Below are 25887 nucleotides of genomic sequence, written 5' to 3'. Positions count from 1 at the left end.
GTGTAACTGACTATTTCATAATAAGAGAGGGGTGCAAGTTTGGGGTTTTATTTTGTCTGAATTAGATAGGGAAATGATTAATTAGAGAGCTGTGTTTCGTGTCAAGTTGTGAATAAATATGTTTAGCATTCGTATGGTTGTTTACAAACAGGAAACCCACACCGCTTGCCAACAGTTTGATTAAAAAAAAAAACCACTCAGTTCATCACTAATTCTCTGCAGGAACGATCTTTACATTTGTGTAGTTTGGCATATTGTAATTAAATTCTTTTAAAACGTTTTAATTAGGCAGAAGTAAACCAGAGTCTTTTCATTTGCTCTTTGTAAACACTCTAAGGTGTCACAGAGGTGAGAGCTGTTGGGAATGCTGCAGAATATCTTGGCTTTTGAAAAGTACTTAGCCTGGGTTTTTAGTATGTGTCCACACTTAATTGATAGATGGCCTTATCAAATCAAATAATAAATTCAAGAAACTGTTCTTCAGTTAAAGTTCTTCAACTATCTGTTGGTGCCCTAAAGGCCAAACGTGGTGGAGTACTTTGGACTGACGTCTCAGAGAAATTTAAGCATCTGTGATGTTTTCCACTGTCATGGTTTGAGCCAAAAAATAAGGGCCTTCTGGAACAGGGACTTGTTGCAAAGGTGTTCAGTTTGTCGTCTGAGAACATTGAGTTCCCATCCCTTTCAAAGGACACGGATAAAGGCTTCTGAGCATACTGCCACGTGTCATCTGCTTGCTCCCCAGAGCTATAACCTGTCTGTATTTAGGGCCAGCACCGGTGAGGATACACCCACCAGCATCCCTGTGGTGGGTGGCTGCAGGTGCCTGCGCTCATTTAAAGTGCTTTCCTGTGGAGGTGAATTGTAGCACTACAATGGCAGCTACAGCGAATTAAAAGGCAATAGCTTGAAGCCCATGTGGATTTGCTTTCAGGGCCAGTATATTAGTTCACAGTGGAACCACTGTCATTTTGCAGCTGCTGGATTAAGTTAATTGCTGTTACGGTACAGTGTTGTTGCTGTTACTGGTAGCATTTCTCGTTTTGTATTGGCTCTCGATGGACCAGGACTTCATTGTGCTGGACAGTATATCAACACAGCATAAAAATGAAGTCTCTAATTCAAGGAGCTCACAGTCATAAGATATGGCTTTTCATTGCAGCTAAGTCATATTTAGGTGAAAAGACAAGGTCTTGCTCCTCTCTCCTTCCATTCATGCTCTAATTGAATTAAAGCCATTACAGGAACCTGTGCCCTGGGGTTCCAGTAGGATCCAAGATGGAAAATGGAGATGGAGAGCTACAATCACGGTGGTTTCAGGTTGCCAAGAGTTGTACCTTTGTCAGCTCGTGAGGTTTTTGGAAGGTTGTAGCTGTCATGAGTAAAATGTGTCAGTGCAGTGGCAAAGGGGAATCTTAATGGAAAGCTTCTTTCAGACATTAAAAAGTGCATTAAGATGACTCTTTCAGTTTAGGGGGTGGCTGCCATCAGCTGGCAGGACAGAATCCAGGCAGAGAGCTACCTTGTTGATGCTTGAAAAGAGGGGGTGGGAATGAGATCATGGTGGGCCATTGAGGGCCTTGAAAGTGAAGGTAAAGCTTTCCTGATTAATCAGCACTACTATGGCAGACTGTGGCTCAGCATGAAACACCCACTTGGAAATGTTTTTATGTAATCTCTCTTTCAAATTCTCTTTAGCTACCTCTGTGCTTAAGTACTTAAAAAGTAATTAACAAAAACTACATGCAGTACATGCATTAAACTGTTTCTGTCTGCATTCATTTCCTTGCTTATAACCATTTGTATTGTTTCCTTTTGAAATATAGACTTTGAATTCACTTTTACAGCTTAGCCCAGATCATGATTGGTTCTCAGTATTGTGTGTATTGGAGAGCAAGGTGTGTTTCTCAGGTGATGAAATTTTCCATTTCTGTGGATCATCCAGCAATGACATTAAAAAAAAAAAAAAAAAAAAAAAAAGGTACCATAAGAAGATATTCCACAATTTGGTAGCATAAAAGTGAAGTTGCAGATTTATAAATAATTTGCTTTGGATGTACTTGCTTATCTGATTTTTGAGATCAAAATGTATGAGGCACTCCTGGATTTATCTGTTTGCTTATCATTAAATATTTGAGTTTTGCACTATAGTAAGTTTCTGAAATAGTTTTTGTTTGGGAGTTGGCTCTTTATTTGTATCTTTGGATTCCTACACCAGGGAACTACTGTTAAGTTGCCAATATAACGCAGTATTGATCACTACAAAAAACCTGAATTTAGAAAAAGTCTGTTGCTGAAGCCAAGTGGCAGCTTTCAGATGTGTAATAGGTGGTTGATTCTATAACAATATTTGCTGACTATTTTTTTGTTTTCATCATGCTTAGTTTTGAGTGTTATGACTGCATACATTTGAGGCTCATTCTGACATTTTTTGCAATTTAGTGTGGGAGTTTTAAATCCTCATAAGATTTTTCTAATTCTCATTGGAGTTAACAGGTATCTAGGAGAGCCACTCCTTTTGTATATATATTTTTTTCTTGACCATACTGAAAAATCACTTGTGAAACAAAGGAATATTGTTAACAGAGACACCTACAATTCCACACATTGTTCTTTACAAAACTGAGATATAAGAAGCAGTCTGTGATTTATAAGCATCTCTTGTTAATTTTAATGTGTATGACTCCCCATGGCTGCCTTGAGCATCTCAACCTTGATTAATCTAAAGTTAAGTTCCTTTATGCAGGCTTATCTGTGATTGTTTTATGCTCACTCCATCTGTTTCTTAATGTATCTCTGTAACTTCTTTCACAGTTCAGATTTGCTGATTATATCACTTTGGGGTTGTGGTTAATACATTCAGCTCTGTTTTTGTTACAAGATGCTTTGATAAATTTGTGAAAAGTGGCTGGTAGATCTTTATCGAATAATTATTTCTCTGAAGGTGATTCCCTTTTTTAATGCAGAAAATAGGTGAAAAAAGTTTACTGAAAATGAAGATGATAGGTTAAATTATTAGGAGGAGTAAAGTGACATCACTGATTTGTACTTGTCAGAGAGTCAAAATAAATTTTTTCTCCTTGTTAGAAGGAAAAATGTTAAGTTGCATTTTATGAATTTGCAAGTAGCAAGACAATCCAAAAAGTATGTAGAACCACTTTGTCAACTCCTGAGTCATCCCATTTTGCAATAATACAGTTCTTAGCTTAGCATCCTATTTGTGGGGATGTTATTACTGGTCATTAATTTTTAAACTGTCACTTTTTTTTTTTTTTAGTTTAAATTACTTTATATAAACCTTGTGGAAGATAAAAATCATTATTAGTCTTTCAGCTGTCCTGTTCTGAGCTGAATGTCTTTAATACATAATGCCAGAGTGGCTAATCTTCGGAAGAGACATTTCTAGAACAAAAGTTCTTACTAACATTTAGGTGGTAGCAAGTCCTGACGGTCACCTACTGCTAGTGCAGACTGGGAAGGAGTCTGAGCTGATGGGTGGCAACCTGGCCCACATCTCCTTCTGCTGGTCAGGAAATGCTTGCTGCAGGCTGAATTTAGCAAGGTGGGAGGAAAATGTCCCAATTCTGTGTGTGATATCTTCCATCTAGGGCTTGGTGGGACCCAGGGAACTCGCTCTTCTCCCTCTGGTTGAGCACTGGTTGCTTAATGAGTAGGCTTAATGAAGCAAGAAGAAGAGGGCATACATAAGCTATTCTTAAACTTGTTCCCCATGTGGACAAAGTCATAGGTATGAATTTCAGTTCCCACCTTCTGATTGGACTCCTATCCTTGAAAGAATAAGAAAGAGAAATTAATTAATTGTATTAAAATGAAAAGAGAAGTAAGCAAAATCACCTGTTCCAATCACTTAATCAGATATTAAGTGGTAACTGCTGAGATTAAACAATATTGTAATAATTGAGACTGATAAAGGAACATACGACTAAAGCATATTTTGTGATTTAATTTGGATGGGACAGAGTTGCATATGTGTACAGAAGAAATTATGGATATACATTTTGTTTAACAGAAGAATGTAACTGCATTGAGTAAGACTTGCATCTGATCTGATCTTTTTTCTCTAGTAGTAGCCAAAAGCAGGTTCCTGGAGAAGAACACAAGAGGAGGATAAGTGTGTGAGGGTACTTTCCTGATATATTCTACCTGCTTTCTAGTGATCTTTGATATCCTTATATCTACAAGTCTTTGGTGACTTTCCTTCCATGAATTTGTTACTATATATTCTCAATTTATGTAAGCTGTTGACATAAACAATATCCTGTGGCAGTGAGTTTCACACAGTAACTACGTGCTGTATTCAAAAATAACAGTAAAAGGACCCCTTTTGTATTTTTACCTTCTCTGACATTACAAGAACCAAAGACAAAAATATTACCTGGAGGCAGGTACAAAATGGTTGTACCTTGTTCCTTTTTTCTCTTGTTGCTTTGTTTCAGCTTTCCTTTTCTAAGATGGAAACTCCTATTTTATTTAATCTTTCTGTATACAAAACTTGTTCAGTATCTTTGTCCACTTTTCTTTGTACCTTTCTCAGTTTTAATATTTTTATTTTTATTTACTTATATGTTAGTAGTTAGCTGGTTTTTATGTGGTGGTAATTAGAACCTAATGAACACAGTAATTCATTATTTTGATGACTAAAATGTTACCAGAAAATAAGATGTTTTAATTATTTAGAGATTTCAGACATGTATATGCAGTTCAGTACCCATGACAATGCATTTTTATAGTTTAATTAAGCTTCTTGAAGTACAGAATTCCTTTTTAAAAGTTTCCATTGTCTCAGTAAGAAAAGCAGCATGACCTAGATAGGAGCTTCTGTAGCATTTCATTTTCTTCTGCATGGGGAATACATCAGAGAATGTTTCTCAGGTGACAAAATAGGAAGATCCCAACTCTCTGCAGAGCACAAGAATAACTGTTCTTCATCTCTCGTCTCTCCCTCCTGATGGTTATGATCACTTAGTATTTTGATACTCTAGATAAATATAGTCTTTATATTTCTAAGACTACTTCTAAAGAGGGAATAAAGGGTTTTGATGAATGTTGGTTTCAGGAAATAAATTCCTTGTCATGATGGATTGAAAAGTAGTAGTTGGGCCTGTCTCTTACCCAAAACAAGGTGTAGAGCTGAACACATAATGATGGGGAAAAGAGATGACAAGTGACTGTGGTGCTGTGAAGTCTTACAGTGTCAATCTTTCAACATGTGGAGTCGCTCTTAGAATTTCAGCTCCTAGATTCCTGTGCTTCTGTAAGCAGAAGATTAAATCTTCATGTAAAGTGAATTTCCAGCTTTCAATATGGGGAGAAAATCAAAGTCTGTTTTAAAGATTAAGAATTTTTTTTTTTCCTGAGCAGAAATGCAAAGTCATGATGATAGACTTGCCCTTTTTTTCAGCCTTCCTGGGAATTAGCAGTATTCATCAGACTGTTTGTATACCTGGCCATTCCTTTAGGACCTCATTTTTCTGTGTCTGGAAACTGTTTCTGATGCTTCATTTGCAAATAATTTTCAAGGATATGCTACTGGCTTTTTGAATCCTGTTTTTATCTCAGGGCTTTCTTTGTTCATAATGTAAGAAAAGTGTAAGCATCAAGCACGCTCACAAAAAGATCTTTTAATTTTTTACTTGAGATTTTTCTGGGCACAATTAGTATTGTGCAGACTTGGAGGTCTAAAAATTGCAAGACCTGGAACAGACCTGACAAAACTTGTTTTGCAGTACTCATTGCTTTGAAAATAGCCATTGCCAAATACTTTAGAGAAAGGTGCAGTAATGTTGCCATGAACAAACATAATTTCAGTATCTTACGGGACAAATTATTTTTTACTGTTTCCAGATAGTGGATGACAGTTGTTTGGGAGCACAAGCATGCGATTTTGATACCTAGCAGACCTGTGGGTATTCTCATCAGCCATAGGTGTGCCTTCTTTCCGACAGTGGCTGTATTCACACACATCTTCTTGTCTCCCCGAGATCACTTCTGTTAGGCTGCTTTGATAGGATCCCATCTGCCAAGAAGTCTATGTAGATATCAGGTATGGAGGGACTCCAGAAACAAATACAAACATGAATGTTTTAGATTACTTTTACAGTTGAAATGTTGTGCTTTGCTTTGAAACTGCACTGGTGATCCTCAAACATTATTCACATCAAGATTTCAGATCTTAGTGAGGTTTTGGGTTTTGGCGGTTTGTTTTGGGGCTTGGGTTTTTTTTTGTTGTTGTCTTCCCTTCCCTGAATTATGAATTAACTCTCTGTTAACATTCTGGCTGGATTTATGTCAAAGTCAAGCCAATGGCCAACAGGTAGAGAAGAAGGCATGCCTTAAGATGTTTCCAAATTTACAATACGTACATTTTTAACTGCCTGTTGAAATTAACATGAAGGCTTGAACTAGTCACCAAATCAACAGTTCTATTTAGTCGAGCCTTTTTGTGGATATTTGTGATTGTATCATTTAATACTGTCCATTTTGGTAATTTGCCAAGTGTCTGACTGATCATGTAACTTACTGTTTGAACAATTGACCTGACAGTGATCCATGCTGTGGACTGTGTACTACTCCAGTTCCATTTTGATCGTATATCCATGTTCTCCTGATACTCCCTCTTTTGAGAAATATTGCATTTTTTGAGTTCAAAAGATTTAAGATTGTTTAGTCTTTTGCCTTTTAAGACATCCTTATAGCATGATGAAACTGTACACAGGGGCACCCCAGAGCATAGCATGTTGCTGAAATAACAGGAACACATGCTATTTGTTGTATCACATTGATTAAATGATGATCACATTGCTACGTTACTTTTCAGAAAGCTGATTATTGTTGAGCAAAAATCTAATTTGAACTTCAGACACTGAGAATGTTAAAGAAACTGTACTGTGTGCCTTTGAGAAATTAATCTGAAGTGCAGAGGCAAAATTCAGCAAATATTGGATCAATTTTTACAGACTTTATTGTTGTGGAAAACTATTTGTAGTCATGCTACTGTATAAACTGTCTCGGATGAGTGGATTTGAATGATATCTATAGCTTACCACCCTAATATGGTACCATCAAATAACATGAATTCCCTAAGTACTTAATGTCCAGATCTTACTGCATATGCCTACAAGAGGGGTGGCGTGGGTGTGCATTGTTTTTGCTGGAATAAAATCCCCGAAATGAGACCTAAACATGCAACTACCCTTATTTCTGGGTGCACAAAGAAGAAAATAAAAGAAATCTGAAATATTGCACTCTCATCTGACACACAAGAACTGATCATGTGTGATTTTTCAGCCTTGCAATATGTGGCCATGTAGTTAGTCATTATCTCTTAATTTTATACTTGTATGCATTCTGATCTGTTCTTCCAGGGGCTTGATCTCCTTGAAGATCAGATATTTAAATGATAGTCAGAACAAATATATGTACTTTTATTCCTTGTACCCATGATCTGATAGAAGAGTTATCCTCCCATATTGGTGCCAAGCATACAATTGTTCTAGCAACTACCAGCTGCCTTTTGTCCCCAAAACAATACTAAGAGCTGTTGTCCTGATTCTAAAATATACTTCAGAACAGTACTTTCTCTTCCTCTCTTTCCTTATTCTTGTCCTTTGTTATTATAAATAAGGATTACTTTAGGAGGTGGTTGTGCTTCCTTAGTGAAAGAACATGCTTGCTTGTTCTCACTTGGCTGCTCTGCCTATATTCTGAAGTGGGATTAATTACTCCACACTCAGGACTGTATTAACATGGTGTATATGATTTCTGGACAGGAGCTGACTGATGTCTTGCCAGGCAGTAGCACGGGCATAGAAAGCATGTGATAGTTTGCATCTTCATAAACGCATCAGAGCTGTGTTCACATACCGAGGGCTGCACGGGAATGACGGCATTATTGTGAGGAATGTGTTTGTGCCAGGGCTGAGGGTGTGCAGGATGTGTGTCCTGAAGATGAGGAAATGTTCCTCAAACTGGTTCAATGTGAGACTTGTCTCACTGAAAAGTATTGTTGAACTGAAGGTTCCAGAGGTCACGTTGCTGCTTGTCATGATATTTTGGAATTTGAAGGAGACTATGTGCCTGAAATTGGAATATTTCTGCTCCCAAAACATGTGCTCCTTGAAGCTGGGCAAAGGAAGGTCTCAGGGAATTGTTTCCAATACCATACTGTGGTGTGTAATCTGCCAGTCCTCATTTCATCTCATACCATTAATTTAATGAGCTCCGAACCCTTAATTTTTTTCTTATGTCAGTGCTACAGAGGAGTAAGACAAAATCCCAGGACAGAGATGTTCCTGGTGGTCCATTCGGGGAGCTCTCTTGGGTATCGGAGGGCACCAGAGCTCTCCCTGCTGCAGAACCCTCCTTACCCGCGTGTTTCTCTTACCCCCATCGAAGGGCCACAACCTGGATCGGGTCAAGTAGCGGAGGATTGTTGCTGAATTATTTTCAAATCAGCAAAAGCAAATAAAATTGTATCCCGCTCTAGATCTGAATTTGCTATGTACAGGAAAAACTGAAGACTGTAGGCTAACTATTTTACCACATCAGAAGCGGGAACCACAAAATTTTTATTTTGCAAAAATGTGGCATCTGGGACTCAGCGTGGCACCAAAGGAGTCACATTTCTGAAAGGCCAATGCTGGGCTGGTACGCAGGCCAGATACTGCCGTCTCACTAGCCACTCAAGAAATGGGCTTACCACGCAGCAGCTGGATGTAGCACAAACAGGGCATTCGCTCTCAAGGAGACTTGCATTCCTCAAGAACCTCTTTGAATACAAGTCAAAAAACAGCATTGGAGAAAATCCTTAATCAGCTTCTCCTGTCAAGCAGTCCCCCCAGACAGAAAAATCTTAATTTTGTTTTGGAGATCCATCAGCATTCCTTTCCTACTATGGCATAAAGGTACATTACTAGTGAATTTTAAACCTTGACCTATTTTAGAATAGTATAAAACATTCAAAGCTACATTGTATCGGTATTTCTTCACCTGACTCCAAGCTTTCCTGCTTTGCTTTTTGGTGATTAAACCTCTTTAAATTTATCACCTTCAGACTTTCAAAATTTCATCCCAAAGAGGTAAAATAATATTTTGCATCACTTTTATAACGTAAAATCAAATAGGCTTCAAGTAGAAAAAATAGCCCTGCTTTTCTCTCCATGGAGACTTATACTCCTTTTCCACATTGAATTGCACTGTCCTCTAGTGGATATTTTAAGGAATTGTTTTTGTGTTTGTAAATCTTTCATACTGCTCTAATACAGTAGGTTTAATCTTTATTTTCAAATGAACCGTAAATGTTGTCTGATATAAAAATCTAGAGGATTAGAGTAATATTTCAAAACTGGATAAGAAAAAGTTACATTTGACGTGCAGTCCAAGTTATAATAATATAGACATTTAAAAATGTTTGTATCTGACTTACCAGTTGGAGCAGAAAGATACAGAATGAAGACACAAGTGTATAGCATCTGTGTTTTATTACATTTTATTACATTGTATTGAGAGTTGGAGATAATCTGCTTCTTTCACACTGAAACAAATTTTGTAAACTGAATGAATGAATGAATGAATGAATGAATAATAAAGACCAGTGGAATAATAGGATTAAACACACCTTACTAGATTCAAAGTGAAGAACTATGCATCCATTTTACTCAGTGATTTGGGTTTTTTCTTAGTATTGCTACCTACCTCATAAAAGACATAAGGAACACACTTGTCTGGACACAAGAACGTTTGACTTGTAATCCAGGTAAACTCGGTCATCTCCAAAGGGTTTGGAAAATGTCTTCACCTTTCTGCCTCCGTGTCTGTGTCTCTAAAACAGATGACAAGGAGACTCACTTTCTCCATGTTGTTCTGAAGATTTATTTCTTAATTAAAGCAGTGTGTAGTCTCCAATAACTTGAATGAGAAAAAGTTCCTTGCTTACCTGTAGCTAATTAAATATGTGTTGCTGGGATTCTTTAATCCTGGAAAAGTTGCGTTCATGTAAGTGTATCTTGCCTTGTGAGAAAGCAGCTCTTGCATGTCTCTGTTATGGATCTTTTTGAGGCCAAACTGCAGCATGAATATCTGATTTTAGAAGTGGTGAATATGCTTCTTTTTAATGGGGATTCCCTGGGAGTTGTGCTAAGCATGTCTGAAGATCAGAACGGGAATATGAAAGTCCTAAGTGACAGTGCTCGTAAGGCTTGTGTATGTTTGCAGTACAGGATGTCTAGATCCTCCATGAGCTGGGAATACATCTGCATCTTCAGTGTTTGTGTCCCTGCATCCCACAATGTGAGCTTCCCCACAGTCTTTGATATGTTTGAGTGATTTGAGATATCATCCTTCCACTGGCGTTCATTGTGTTGAAGGAAGGAGAGAAGAAACAAGTGCCTGGCAGTATGTTGCGGGCTTGCTTTTCTTATTTATTTTCTGGCAATTTAATGATTTAATCTGGTAAAAGAATGTGGTCTTGCAGACTAAATTAGACTCCACTGACCAGAAAGATTGCGAGACATGATATATGTTTTAACCTCTAAAAATGTTAGGAACCTCCAGGCAGGAACACGCTTGCCAACAGTATCATGCAAACCTGCTGTCTTCCATGTAGATGGGACCTGTGGCGTCCTGCCGAAAAAAACTTGACAAATATAGTTTGCTTTATACTGTCTGGGTATGCTGATGAAAGAGTTATGATTGGTCAATAAATTAATTGTTAGCTTGAAATTTAAAGGTGTTTGGTTTTGTTTTGTTTTGGTTTGTTTTTTTTTCCTCCAGATTTCTATCAAAGCAAACTGTATGCAATTTCATTGCTACTGTAGCTTTTAATTTGCTGCAGATGTAGTTTTACTGACAGTTGCTGAATAGCTTGTTTTCAACGAAAATAAATGGATTTAGCTTCAGAGCAACAATTTACAGCAAGTCAAAGATTATATTGGTGATTTTATAATAATATTTATAGTTTACTATGTGAGTGTTTGTGCGTCTGTGTGCTCATATAAGGGAAAAGATGCTGCATACAAAGTCACAAGGCGTGCATCTGACACTGCTAATGTTTGGAAAACTGTTTCAAGTCTTTCCTGCTGTCATCAGATGAGGTAATCTGGGGGTTTTTTTGAAAGAGTTTCTCATAAAAAATACACTAGCAGAAACTTTGATTAAAGAGATCTGGATGTTGGCATAACTATGTTTTCAAGCTATCTTTATGTCAGCCATTCCAAAATATTTTGTTAAAACAGGTATTTTAAAACACATACTTAAAAAAAAAGCACGAACTTACACTTATGTTCCAGTATATATTTTCAGTAGTATTCAGAAGAGATCTGTGCTTGTACAACCATGGTCTTGGTGATATGGGGTTTGATTTTCATTGGGCAGTTCTCTGGTTATATTTTTGGCCTCACATCTTTATACATAACTAATATTCATTCTGATCCTTAAAGGCCAAAACTAAGAAAGTGTTTTCACAATGGGTTTACACATTCCCACCTCATCCTGGGTCCTAACAGCACATTAGGGGTTCTTAGGGCCAGTGGTGGTGTGTCTGCAGGGTCAGTCGGATCCAGGAGCGGCTTTGGCATCCGCATGGCTCCGGTGCTGGTACGAGCACAGGAGCGGGGTGTTTGTAGGGAGGGGGGAAGCGAGACAGCTTCTTTGGTGGCTGCCATCCTTCGGTCATCTTCAAATGATTACAAAGCCTCACTCTGAGTTAATTTGTATTCATGTCTGGATTTCTGTTTCGTGTGAGATTCAGAGCTTTACTTCGTATTGAAGTATCTGCCATTGTTCAGTGCTATGGTGCATGGTTATCCTAAGCCTGTTGTAATTGTTCTGTGGTATTAACAAAGGTGGAAAATGAAAGAAAAATAACAACCTGCAAGTGTCAAGTTTGTGTCCTCTCTCTTTTTGTGTACGGAATTTGTGGTGTTAGCACAGACTCTGAAGGTCAGCAGACTGGAATGCAGAGGCTGCAGACAGTGAGACGTCCTGTGTATAGATTTATAAATGGGCTGTAGGAAAGGTGGAATGGTTTATAGGTGCTGCCTGTATTAATCTTTAAGTGTATGGTGATCAGATGTCAATGTGCATTTGTTAAGGCTAATAATGTTTTAGAGAAAAAAAGAAAAATAATAAAAAAGAAGAAAATAGAGTAAATGCACATACATGATACCTGGTTTTTAGAGCACAGGCAGGTATGATAAAGCTGCTTCTACTGTACATAAAATGCCGTTAGTGTGTGGAACCTGGTAGCTTTGTGGATTATGTCACTGATGTGATACAATTCTCACGGTAATATCCTAGCACCATTACTTCAGTTAGTATACAATTACACTTATTTGGGGTGGGGTATTTTTGGTGCCAAACATTCAAAGCAGAATTGCAGGCTTTGTCAAGGTTCACTTTAAAAAAAGACTCACTATAAATTAAAACTTAGTTTTATTAATAAAGCAAGATTTTATATGGATATAGCAATACATAGATATATTTAATTTCTCATATAGAGAACATGCTCTCTGTGTGTCTGCATATATGTTCATATAGTAGTTAGGAGCTATGGGATTAATGGATATTCCAGTATTTGCAAAGATTCAATACCATATCTAGCATGAAGACAGTGATAACTCAGCACTTGCTTAATTCCTATCACTTTTGCTCCCCAGCATTGGTGCTTAGACCTGGCAGACTGCGAGCTGTTCCCACTACTGATGGTGATGTCTTCATACTGTTGTGGGTTCCCTTATTTCTCCAGAGGAGCCCATAACCAGTTGAGAGTGCATTTGATGGTGACTTCACATCTATCAGTTGTATTGGTGAATGGAAAGAACCTAATCTGTGGATATACTGGTGTCTTTAGTTTCCATAATGAAGTTGCTGAAATACAGAATGAGTTTATAAGGTATGCTGTAGGGTACAAGTGGTTATTAGAATAATAATGCTATCAAGTCACCTGTCTTGTATGTAAACAGTTTGCCCTCTCCTTAATATGTCTAATAGTCCATATGCATTAGATACTGAGCATGTTAATATGTAATAGTTCTGGTATACAACGGGAGGTTTATTTTTCTTATAGACTTAAATAATACAGAGACTGTGCATTCCCTGTGCACATGAAATACTGAAAACCTTTTCATCCATCTACTGGGTATGAATGTTAAAGTTCTTTCAACTGGAAATGCAAGATCTAGTCAGGCTAAAGAAGCATATATAAACAATGTTCACAAATTTCAGCGGGGTTAAAGTGAATCTCAGCATCATTTGGACTGATCTTTTGGCTTATTTGGAAGATTACAATAAAACCCAAGACTGAATTCTCTACCCGATTCAGTTTCTTATTGATTGAATCCTTTTAGACTCCTCTCTAACTTAACAGTGTATTTTTATTAAAGCCAAGCATACAAACATCAATTATCCAAGCTGCATCTAATTTCCTTCAATGTTTTGTTGTTTGTTTTTTTTTTTTTTTTCTTTTGCTGCCAATGGATTAGAAAACCTGATTAGAATTCATCTTGAAAGCTGAAAAGCAGATCCTTAAATGAGAATGTCTGCATTAGGAATTAAAATATCTGTACTGGGCATAAAATCCTCCTCCTTATCTCTAATAATGTAAACACACTTGGTTAAGTTGATCTGTCACATGCTTGATGCAATGTCCCTGAATTAGGAGTATGTATTAGAAAGGGAGGAATGGTGTCTGTGTCTTCTCCCACTGTTAGAATACATCACTAGTATATTTTAACATCAAAGTGCTTCGCATAAATATCTCTCTACCATAAGAGTTAACGTGATAAGAGTTTGAAGGGCTCGATTTTTTCTTTGCATGTTTTTACCTCCTAACACCAAAAATGTTTTCATGTGCACAAGCAGTAGGAGCAAGGCAGAGAAGGGGTCTTACAAGGTTTCTCTGTTAGTAGATTCTGCAGAGTTAAGGATTTTGTAGCAACACAAAGGTGGAGTGAATAATTGCAATGATATCACCAACTTAATATCCAGAAAACCCTAAACTGGTATATTCATGCATTTATCATGACATTAAAGTGTTGGTCCATGTCTAAACTATAAGAAAGAGTTATAAAATCAATTAAACTGTATGTTCTGATTTGACAGGATTATTAATTTCCTTCTGATACCTAATGTGAACTGCCTGTGATGAGGAAGCCATGCCATGAGCCATATGCAGGCTGTTACAGTGCAGGCTTTAGGAACCAAAGCAGTTGGTGTCATGTACCAAATCACCGTACCTAATTTCAGTGGGAGAAATTTGGATATCGGGATTTTTAAGGGAGCTTTTTAATAATTATTGCTCTATTTATATAGCATTAGAAATGTTTCATGCTTTGAAAAGGCACACAAGAATTCTGTTTATAGTACCAGGATGCCCAGAAGAGTGAGCAAATCTTAATTGGAGGACTCCACTGCAAATAGTAAGAGGAGACAAGTAGCAGGGGCAGGCGGCATCCTAGCACATCAGCACTGGAAAACTAGATGAAGGAGTTGGTGCCTAATAAACTTGAGAGGAGAAAATGGGGCCATGTCCCATATGGTCAGATGGGAACTGTTCTGATCGCTTTTGGGTGGCATCGTGAAAAGTCTCAGACCTGGAAGGAGCATCAGGTGGTGAGAGAGATGTCAATGACAAATCTTTGTTTTATGACTGTTGTGCTAGCACTGGAGTTCGATAGTGCAATATATACACTGCGTATGCTTCTAGTAGGGGATGTTTTTGCAATCTAGGGTACTGCTTAAGGAGTGAGATGATTTCCTGGGGGAAGTAAAGTATTTGTTGAGATTACTTTTTTTCCCTTTTTTATTGCCGCATTGTGGATGGCCATATTACTAACAGTGGTGAGCTTTCAATCTGGGTGTGTGACTGCACATCACAGGAGTTAATTGTCACGTTTTGTCTGCAGAGAAATATTAAACCTGATTGTGCAGATCTATAAATGCGCATGACTGCAGGGAATTTTCTTGGTGCTGATATGAGTCTGGCTACCTGGAGGTGGGCAAAGTGCATCTGTTCATCTTGTGCAATGAGTTAAGCGTAATGTGCAGTTGACATCACGCGCAAGTGAAATTCAGTGATATTTCATTCCTTCAAACCTAATCCCCTCTTTATCTTATCTTTTGAGTCAACATGATTGAGGCAAAGCTTGTTTGTGACACCCAGTGGATCTTGTAGAGTACCCCAAATGTTGTGGATTAGCCCCACTGTGGAATGAGAAACAGGGTAGCTGCATCTGCATGGTGTCCCCCTTGACTCACTAGGCCATGGTGGGAAGCCTGGTATACGAACTTGGGTTCAATATTATCCTACCTTACCAAGTGGAAAGAAACCATGCTAGTATCTTGTATGTATTAATGTCTTGTATGTTGTGAGGAGTAATTTAATTGTGGATTGGGTGCAGGAATATCAGTTTCCAGTAACTGATGAATAGCAGTTTTTTGAGGTTATTAGTTAACCTGTTGTAATGAGTGTTCTTCATTACATGTCTCTCCTTGTTTATTAGAAGGGATTTTTACTCCTCTTTATTAAGTCAGGGCAAGTATATTACCTTTCTCTCTGTAGTACTAATGATAAAGTGTGCATCCAGATTGTTTTGCGAAGTGTCCACATGAATATTTTATTGCACATGCATCTGCACATTCATACACTGTGTTTTCTGAGCTCCGACCTCTGATGATTATTAAATAAATTAAAAAAAAAAAATCCAAAATACAGCTTATTTTATCTCTTTTTATTTATACTTATTAGCAGAAATTCCCCTTTTTTGTCTAATAATGTTTATGACATTAATTACCATGCCAGTTTAGACCAAGGCAATTAATCACCGCTACGCACTACAGAAACAATAGACTCAGAATCCAGTTTTTTCAGTACAGAGGTGAAGCTTGTACCTTCCAAAAATGAGAATCTGCCTGACAAAGGGGAATTTGTACCCTGGTTTGGATCTCTTACCTGTGTTTATTTAAAAACAAAACCAAATAAAAACCCTCGCCTATTTCCTACTCTGTTTTTTTCCTACAGGTTGAAGCAATACTTGTAAACATATTTGGTGGGATCGTGAACTGTGCCATTATAGCCAATGGTATTACCAAAGCCTGCCGAGAGCTCGAGCTGAAGGTACCTCTGGTGGTCAGACTGGAAGGTGAGTGCTGATGGTTTCAGACAAAAATCGTCCCTCAGGGGCACAGTAATCCACTCTGGCTTTCTTTGACCTCTAAGATACAAACAGATTAGTCCCACACAATAAGAATATGTTCAATTCTTCATCCATAGTATGACCTGAAGTCAATAAACTCTTTCCTTACATATTTCTGTATTCCTGGTCCGTGGTAGTACTTGAAGCAATGAAATTTTGCAATGAAAGCATTATGGTTTTGCCTGTAAGATTTGCAATGCAAGTAGGAATTATTTTGATGCAAGTTTCTGTTTACTGGAAAGTATTTCTTTTTCAAATGACTTTTTTACTGAATGCAATTCCATTATTGCTAAACCTGCAGCAACATAAAATTCTCTTAAATTTACTCCAATACCATAATTAAAAGAAATATGTTAGAAACAGTTTTTGTAAGAGAGAGATTACTGTAACACGTTCTTCTCCCCAAATACCGAATCCAGCTAACATTCATTAAAAAGCAGAAGATTTGGTAATAGTAAGGAATATTTTTTTTAATGCATCTAGCCCTGTTAAACTGAAAACAAAAACGTAATAGAGAGGTAAGGAAGAGAGCTTTTTTGGCAGTTACTGGCTTTATTATAATGGCAGTGGATATGGAGTTCTGTCTGCTAATAAGTACCCTGAAGGAAGAGGGCAGACTATTCTTCTGACATTGAATGAAAAAGTGCTTTGATCGAAATCAGCACACAAGCCTGGTAAGCTGAAAACATTTCTTTTTGCTAATTATGTTTGGAAAATTGGGGGTTTTCCTTAAGGCCTGTTCCTCAAAAACATCAATATTCATGTTTGGGTGTGCATAAAGAGCATAAAATATCCTGTTGCTCAGCATTGGTGATGAAAGGAGGAAGTGTATCCCTTTATGTATCTGAGATATTAAACAAAGATATTTTTTAACACTATGAAAGAGGGGGAAGGAAAAAAAGTTCTGAATACACCAGACTTTTTACTTTTCAGAAAATAAATTCACCAGTACTCATAAAGGTGCAGATTACCTGTGAAGCCCTTTGGTTAGGGGGATACTTGTTTTGCCTTTCACAAGAAAGCAAAGTTTTCGCACCCCTCATTCTCATGCAACATTACACATGATACGTAGTTCACTTCAGGGGAGACCACAGCCTGTGACATGCAATTTCATCCTGTAAAAGGTCTGTTGTGCATCTCACTGCAGGGTTCGAATGCTTCCCAGAGTGCATTCTTGGTTTAATGTGGGTAGACTTTTGCTGTGGTAAGCGCAGGAAAATTTAAATACTCTAAAATGGATTTTTATAAACAAATTGTGGAAATTTTCTTTGGATGATGCAGCACCACTAACACCTTGAGAGTAAGTAGGTAGTTTAATATGGATGAAGGAGAGACTGATGGATGTTGGTTAGAAGTAGGAATGTTTCATAATATAAAATCTCATTTTTTATCAGCTCTAGGCAATGTTTAGCTTTTCGTCATAGCAAAAAACTTTTCCTGTCTGTCATAGCTGGGAAAAAGTTTATCTGTCAGACCTGCAAGACTTCTCATCTATTGTAGCTGTGAAGTTATTGGAGAAGCCGTTTGTTTTCCTTATGAACGATGTAGTTGCAAGTTGTTTCTATTGCAATATTTGAAACTGGTATAAGAGAAACAAGAAAATCAACTTGCTCATTTTAAACTGCGGTCTGCTACATCTGCCACTGGGTTTTCTTGACCTTTCTCCAGTACTTGGGATATGTCCATGATTGTACACAAGTAAGGGTGAATTATTTTTTTCAATGTGACTTGCGGAGGATTGCAAGAGGCAAATCAGTCCCTGGGCTGAATAAGGAGAAACCCAGTGCTCCAGCGCCATAGAGTTTGTCTGGAAGAGAAGGGGTGGAGCAGGAGTGCTTCTGCCTGGGGGTTGCAGAAAGCCCGGCAGAGGTGGCTGCATGGTGCCTGCTCCTCTTGTGCCTGGGACCTTTCTGAGTCGTGTGCTGCTTCATCCACAGAGACTGAAGCTGAATCTTCAGAATGCTGAACACAGATTTTAATGTGAACTTCTTCTGTTGACCATCTTCCCTTGACTGCTCACTCTTTACTAGGTTTGTAACAACGCTTCTCCTGGACTAGTTGCTAACTCCAGAGACAGTGATACCACATTTTCTTTAGGAAACTGTCCCAGAATAATATCGCAAACTCCCACTTTTGAATAATATTTATCTCAAAAGTTTTTTAATGTCTTCTGTCATTCTTCATGTTACCCATTAGTTCATCCTATAATGAAGAGCTATGATGTTTACAACCTTCAGATGTTGTACTTAGAAACTGTTAGCTTGTAACTCCAGGTTTCTCTGCCTCCTTAATCACCGAATCAAGCAATAAATATATATTTGGTTCTTTTAATCTTTCTTCAGAAATCAATCCCTCTGGATCCTTAATCATCTTTGTTGTTGTTCTTTGAATTCACACCAGGTTATCTAAACATATAAGAATCTTTTAATTAATAATGAGTACACTGGAAATAATAAGGCCACCCAAGACTTTTTAGAACATCAGTGATAACATTTTACATTTCAGAAGGAGTAAAAGGGACAAGCACTTTTTTGATTTTCCATTTTGAACATTTTTCCAACAGAAGGTTCATGATTATTCCCATAAATCTAACAGATTTGTGACCTGCACTTTAAAGACTCTTTGCCCGCATGCACTGCACAAATGTCTTGATGACTAGAGTTTTAATCAGTCAAATCTGTCTTGATTTAGCAGGATTCTGCGGACAAATCTTTGTTCTCAGATGTATAATAATTACAAGCTGTTTTACCAGTGGATAAAGAAAGGATTACTCTCCTCTTTGAAAATGGTAACTTTATAATTACGTGTATTTACTTGCCTTATCGGTAAAGAACTCACCAGCTGAGATGCAGGATTATTGTTGTTAAGAGGCTCATGGACAAATGAAGAAACCACATATTCCAAATTTTATCTTTTTACAGATGTAGAAAACTAACTTCCACTGATTTTATGCAAGGCTTTTTCTAATTTAAAATATAATGCACTTCTATGAAGTTTTGTGAAAGCCAACCAGGAATGCTCAATAGAAGTCAAACCTTGTTTCCTATTTCTGTAGCTCAGAGTTAGATGAGAAGAGGAAAGAATAAAAAAGAATTATGAAGTAGATGTCCTCTTCCTATGCTGGAAATTTTGCATTCTCTCTCTTTCAACAAAAAAGTTTCCCCTTTTCCAGTCAGTGGGAGCTTCATCAGAATGCCACGACTTCTCAAATATGATGGATAGTGGCTTGGCCACTTCATCCGCCAGTTCCCTCAGGACCTGTGGATGCATCTCATCAGGTCCTGTGGACTTGTGCACCTTCAGGTTCCGTAGATAGTCTCAGATCTGATCTTCTCCTACGGTGGGCGGTTCTTCATTCTCCCAGTCCCCACTTTTGCCTTCTGCATCTTGAGCAGTGTGGCTGGAGCCCTTGCTAGTGAAGACAAATTCAAATGTCTGAAAACAAAATTTTCTGTTATATTTTTCAGCCATGCGATTCATGACCTTCTGTGTTCTTCAGATTCTCATTATTTTTTTTAATATATTCAGAAATCTTTTACACACAAGTGAAATTTTGCTCCAGCATGTGTATCTTGCTCACAAATGTGGTTATGTATGTCTGTGAATTTTAGTATCCTAAATTGCCTATCATGAGAGAAGAATGGGGTATTGCAAAGTCACACTTAGAACTTTTATTCATATGAACCTTTTCAGACATTTTGGGTTTAAACATTCAGCACAAATTTAAATGTATCTTTCCCAGTTAAGGAGTAAACATGAGGCAGAGGAAAAGATTAAAATACTCTTTAGGAAAAGTATAAGTTAAAAAAGGGCAAATGGGATGGATAGAATAGAAAGGGTTTAAATTTCTCTTGCAAGTAGGCAGTGAAGGTTGAGTTATTCTTGACTGCAGAGCCAACATCTGTGAGATGTGTAAGTCACCAAAACTTCACAGGTTCTCTAGCTAAAGATCATTAAAGCTTATCATTAGCCAAACCTCAAATCAAATGTTGTTGACTGAAGGTTAGCTAGTGATGAATTTCAAACCTTGTGCTCTATTCTCCAATACCTCTGTCTCTGAGACCTTAGAGGCTATGAGTTCCCAGCTTGTGGACTAGCAGAAATGACATAACCTGGATCCGTGCTAGGGGGGAAATTTGGCTTTTTCTACACTCCTCAGTGTAACATATCAAAGCTGAAGCACTGCTGTTGATAATAGTATAACATGGTTACAGTGTGTTCATGTCAATAATTTTCAGACATGCTGCATATTGTGAAATATTTTGTCATAGCAGAATGATTTGGGTAGATCAGATTATTTATTTTTGTTAAACTTCTAATTGTTAGGATATACCAAATGTATATAACTGTGTCTTCTCCCTTTATATCGTATTTACCTGAAAAGATAGAAATGGCATTGCAGAATCTTGCATCCTCTCCAGGCATCAACATTAAACAGTGGCAATTTAACCTGTTCCCAATGATTTTATGACAGTGTAAGTGAATAAATAAACATTTTCAAAATCCTGTTGGAGTATGATTGGGATTGTTTTCATTCAATTTACAGTCCTCTTGACTCATTTGTGACAATGTATGCTAGTATGATCTTACACTTTATGGAACCATGCTTAGATAGAATATATTGTTATGATTTTTAGGTAATGAGTTGAATAGATTTGCTTTGCTAGTGATAGCAGAGATTTCAAAGCAACAGAAGTGTAGATGTGAGAGAGATTGCTTGTACACAGACAGAGATTGTTTCAGAACGAGGATATTTAGATTAAAAAGCCTGAGGTATATGCTGATAAAATTACATTCTTTCTATTTTTCCATGGAGTGTCATTGACAGTAATATGTGTCAGAAGGAAAAAACTTCTTTTTCTCATTAGAAAGCCATTCCCTTAATAGAGTCCATTTAAAAAAAAAAAAAAGAAAAAAACCCCAACACAACCAAATAAATGAACAACAATAAAAGACAACCCAGCAACAATAACAAAAGCCCTAATAATCTTCAGTCCTATGAATTTCCAGTTTCTCAGTTGGCTATAGTGTAGGTGAAGGGCAGGTTATTTTGATAGCCGGTGTATGGGATTCTGTTTACAGTTCTCTGACACCATCCAGTGGCAGGAGGTTAATGCTAGAATAGTGGGATTATTTATTTGTTTATTTTAACATCTGCTGCAATAAGATGATACCCTTTGTAGATTCTTAAATGTTTCCAGTGTTTTCTGAACGTTTAATTTTAAAACTCTTACTTCTGCTTTCAGCAGGATCTCATTATAATTTCCGTATTCTCCATATATCTAAAAAACTTAACACAATGGAAGAAAAAGCTAACATAAAAAAAAAAAGAAAATGACAGAAAAGGACATGCTTGCTGAAAAATATGTTTACTTGTATGGACTGCCTATAAAACAGTATTTTATTGGATAAATACTGCCTATAAAACAGTATTTTATTGGATAAATATGAAGTGTACCCTTACTCTTTTGACTGCATTGAGAATTTTTTCAGCTTTCATATTTTCATTTGCCTGCATTAACACCCCCCTCCCTCCTTAGTGAACTGTGTTTTGTATTGATTTTGTAATGCATGTTAGACAAGTGGTGTGTAGAGAAGTCACTGCAGTGCAGAATAGATCCAATGTGTTGTTCCCACTCTGACCTGTTAGTAAATTAATATTGGCCCCTTAGTGAAGAGCTGAAGTTGGTTTTAAAAATGTGGCTATCACAAACACCAAAATATTTTTCTCTGTGGGAAAATTTCCATCTTTCCATTTTTTTCTGCTCACAAAACTTTGTCTTGTAGAATCCTATTTGAGACATCAGTACAATCTTGACTGTTTTAAATGTTTATCACACTTGTATCTAAATAATAGATAAAACCTTCAAGACTTGATGGGAATCACTATACAAATGTGTGGAACTTAACAGAGAAGGGAAGTTTTATATTGCCTTCCGACTTCCCTGTACAGTTCTGTACTGGAAATTAGCAGCCTCCACATAACATTACATAGGATGGTTGAAAAAAAAAATCAACTATTATGTTCTTTTTTGCCGATAATATTCTTTTTTCTGTCAGAGGGGTCCTGGATGTTACTATGCAACCAAATCCCCCTTCTGTCAGAGATTTCAGACGTCTTTGACCTTCCTACACAAGTCCTATGGTGTGTCCTCTGCATATCGATGGGAAGCATGACCTCTTCTGCCAGTCCTTTTAAACAGCTAGCAGATGGGGACCCACATTCCTCTTCCAGACACCTGCCTCTCCTATCATAAAGTGCTGGGGCCTGCTGTGACAGAGATGTCTTTGGTCTCTTTCAGTGCTGGGAGTGGGAATCCTGACTTCAGCATGCTGATGAAACAGACTTTTGAATTTCTCTAATTCTGCTGTACAATTGCAGACGTTTTATAAAGTCTGCCAAAAAAACAGAATCACCGTTTACAATGAGCATTTTGGAAGTTGCACAGTAAAGAGTATGCTCCTTGCTTGGTTAAATAATTAAGCATATAATTAGTGTATAGATCCAAATATAATTAAAATTCATTTTGCTAGGTTGGGATGGGGGGGGGAATCGGAAGAGTAAGAGTGGGTAAGCTCGTGGGTTGAGATAAAGACAGTTTAATAGGTAGGGCAAAAGCTGAGCACGCGAGCACAGCAGCACAAGGAATTCCTTCACCCCATCCCACGGGCAGGCAGGGGCTCAGCCATCCCCAGGACGGCTGGGCTCCATCACGCGTAACGGAGCCTTGGACAGACAGACACCGTCGCTCCGAACGTCCCCCCTTCATCCTTCTTCCCCCAGATCTATAGGCTGAGCAGGAGGCCGTATGGTCTGGGATGTCCCGGGGGTCAGTTGGGGTCAGATGTCCTGGCTGTGCCCCCTCCCAACTCTTTGTGCCCCTCCAGCCTCCTCGCTGGTGGGGTGAGGAGCAGAAAAGGCCTTGGCTCTGTACCAGCACTGCTAGGTGATAATGAAAACATCTCCAAAAGCATACTCAAGAGCAGCTCGAAACCAGTTAGATTTTCAGGATTACCCAAAACTTTGTCTTTCAATAGCACATTTTGCAGCTTGAAGTTAACATGAGTAAATTTGAGTTACTGTTGATTTGCTGGCTGCTGATTAGCTGTAGCTGACTCGTTAATAAGTGCGTTAAATCTTCCATGTGTCTTAAAGGCCTGATTTGTGGTCCATTATCCACTGCTCTTGCTGGATATCTCTACTGACTCTGGTGAATGTTGGATTGACCCTCTAATCTTCACAAAGCCCCTCTTGTGGACACAAGTGCTATTATCAGATTGCATTGTCTGTCAAAATTGTCATTAAGAGTTCCTTCTTCTCAGCTCAGTCTCAACCACTCATTGAATCTATTGTTAAACTGAAATGATGTGTAGTTTGAAGGATTAGCTGCTTTTATAGAGATTTAATAGAAGATGCTCATTTATTCATTAATATTAATTACTAATTATAGTCAGTATTCTTTTTTAGGAACAAATGTTCATGAAGCCCAGCGTATTCTGAATGAAAGTGGACTCCCCATCACATCTGCAAATGACCTTGAGGATGCAGCAAAGAAGGCAGTGGCCAGTGTGGCCAAAAAATAACAGCTTGAAGATTATTCTCATGGAATGTGTGTGTGTTTCACGAGAAAGCATTCCTGTTGTTATTTCGGAGAGGATTAGTGGAGGTTTTTAAAGCAGTCATCAGTGTTGGTGGACTTAATCTGTGATTCATGGCAGACTCAGTCCATAGGCTTACAAGCTAGGATTCAGAAATTCTGCAGATATGTTCTTGAGAAGTGTGTGTGTCTTCATTTGATTTTGGTAATTTTATTACTCAGAATTGTAATAAGTAATGCTTCACTTCATAAAGCTGTTTTTCTTCTTTCCTTCCAAAACCATCACTGATAAACTCATAAGACACAATAATTAATAATTGCCTTCTTTCAACAGGATTGTTCTTTAATCAAACACATGTAGTTCACCTATTTCACAGTCTTTTCATTCATTTTTTTTATATTGTAAACAGTCGGCAAACTAATTATAGGTTTTATATTTTTTATGGACTTTTACAAGAATGTAAAAAATTGTGCTTATAATATCTATTTTTATTCAAATGAATAATGTTTATTTTCTGTTCTAGAAATCACACATTTTGCCTTAAGATTATTTTCTTTTGTAGATGCCAAAGTATACCTCACAACAGGAAAAAGGATTGAATGGTTGGTAGTGAAAGCACCTTCCATTCTTATACTGTGCCTATAAGCTGGTGAAATGTGATACATTTTATTTTCTATTTTTTAGAAATGAGGTGCAGTATTTCTAGGTGTAACAGTGCCATTCAGAGAGCTCTAGGATGTGTCTGCCAGTAAGAAAATGGCTGCTAACTTTTTAAAATAACCTCTTTCATAAGTATGTCACTGCTGTGAGGTTTTAAAATAAGATGAGAACCTGAAGCAGTTTTCTGTCAGGAGCATGGAGTATTCTTCAATTGATTTAACTTCCAAAACCCATTTCTGATTTATTGAGAATAAAACACAAATGAACTTTCCCATTTTTAAAGTATTTGATTTCTCAGGCATCAGTAAAAGTATGTACAAGAAAAAAAAAAATAAGTTCCAGTACTCAGATATTGACTGAGATTTATTTTGATTATATATTCTTTTGTAACAGTCAAAATTCAAGCTGTTAGTTACACAAATCATTCATGCAGGGAACAGAAGGCAATACCAAATGTCTTGTGTAACTAAAGAATTCGGTACAATCTCACTCAGCGCAGGAATTACATACTGAAAATCATCAATAAATTTGAACAGTGAACAAATAAGTGTATATTATGATCTGGTCTTGTAAATGGGCAGAGAGGTAAAAATTTGTCTAATAAATTCTTAATTGTGATCTTTGAGTAGCTCTAATCAATACCATGTTCTTCTTAGAAAAATGTAAATAAATTTTTCTTGACATTTCCATTAAAACTGTTTCATTCAAAATAAATTATCTGCACTAATCTCTGGCTCTTGGCACAAATAGTATAGATAGGTTGCTGTCATCAATTACTGTAGGTTTTTTCTTCCCCATTCCTTTCTCTACATATTGCTCAAGGAAAAAATGTATGACCGTTAGAATAGCAATAAATACACAACTAGGTATGTACTTATTGACTGAATGAAGAAGGGTGTCGTTAGCAGTTCTCGTAAAGGTGCATAGAAGCACACTGCTTTGAAGGAAGAAATGTTTACCTCACCACAATAAATAAGAGTCACACTCTATTTTATATATTTTAATACTGGAAAAAGAAGCAGTCTGTGAAAGAACTGTTTATGCAATGTTGTTGCATACTGTGTATCGAACTTCTAGTCTCAAAACCATTCATTGTGTGTGTACATGATTATTATTCTGCAGAGATGAACAGTATGTACACCGTTTCATCAAATAAATGTAAAAACTAACACATTTAATGAATTAGTCCTTTCTATAAAATAGAACATTGTTTAATTTGTCTGTTGTATTCTGTGTTCTTCCATTCAGCATTTTGTTACAGATGGGTGAAATCAAATGCATAGGAGTTTAGTTTCATTTGGGTAGTATCAGTATACTCTTACATATGTGATTTTTATGTAAAAAAAAATAGGTCTTTTTATCTCTATATATATCTTTTCTTATACATTGGCTAGTAACAGTACGTACAAGATTTATT

The 25887-nt window shown here is 37.3% G+C and overlaps 1 protein-coding gene across 1 annotated transcript in view; it reads left to right on the top strand.

The window, feature by feature from the left end:
• The window catches only part of SUCLG2 (succinate-CoA ligase GDP-forming subunit beta), a 132622-nt gene extending 106979 nt beyond the window's left edge, over positions 1-25643 (top strand). Inside the window, exons 10-11 of the mRNA XM_032985757.2 lie at positions 16037-16157; positions 23680-25643. Coding sequence (XP_032841648.2) covers positions 16037-16157; positions 23680-23795 — 237 coding nt within the window. The 3' untranslated portion in view covers positions 23796-25643. The remainder of the gene's footprint in view (positions 1-16036; positions 16158-23679) is intronic.
• Positions 25644-25887: the final 244 nt, after the last annotated feature.

Source organism: Tyto alba, unplaced genomic scaffold, assembly GCF_018691265.1.
Source record: "Tyto alba isolate M040663 unplaced genomic scaffold, T.alba_DEE_v4.0 Super-Scaffold_3, whole genome shotgun sequence".
NCBI classification, from domain to species: Eukaryota; Metazoa; Chordata; class Aves; order Strigiformes; family Tytonidae; genus Tyto; species Tyto alba.
The sequence above is the reverse complement of the archived record's forward strand: the minus strand, read 5'-3'. Positions and strand labels throughout refer to the sequence as shown.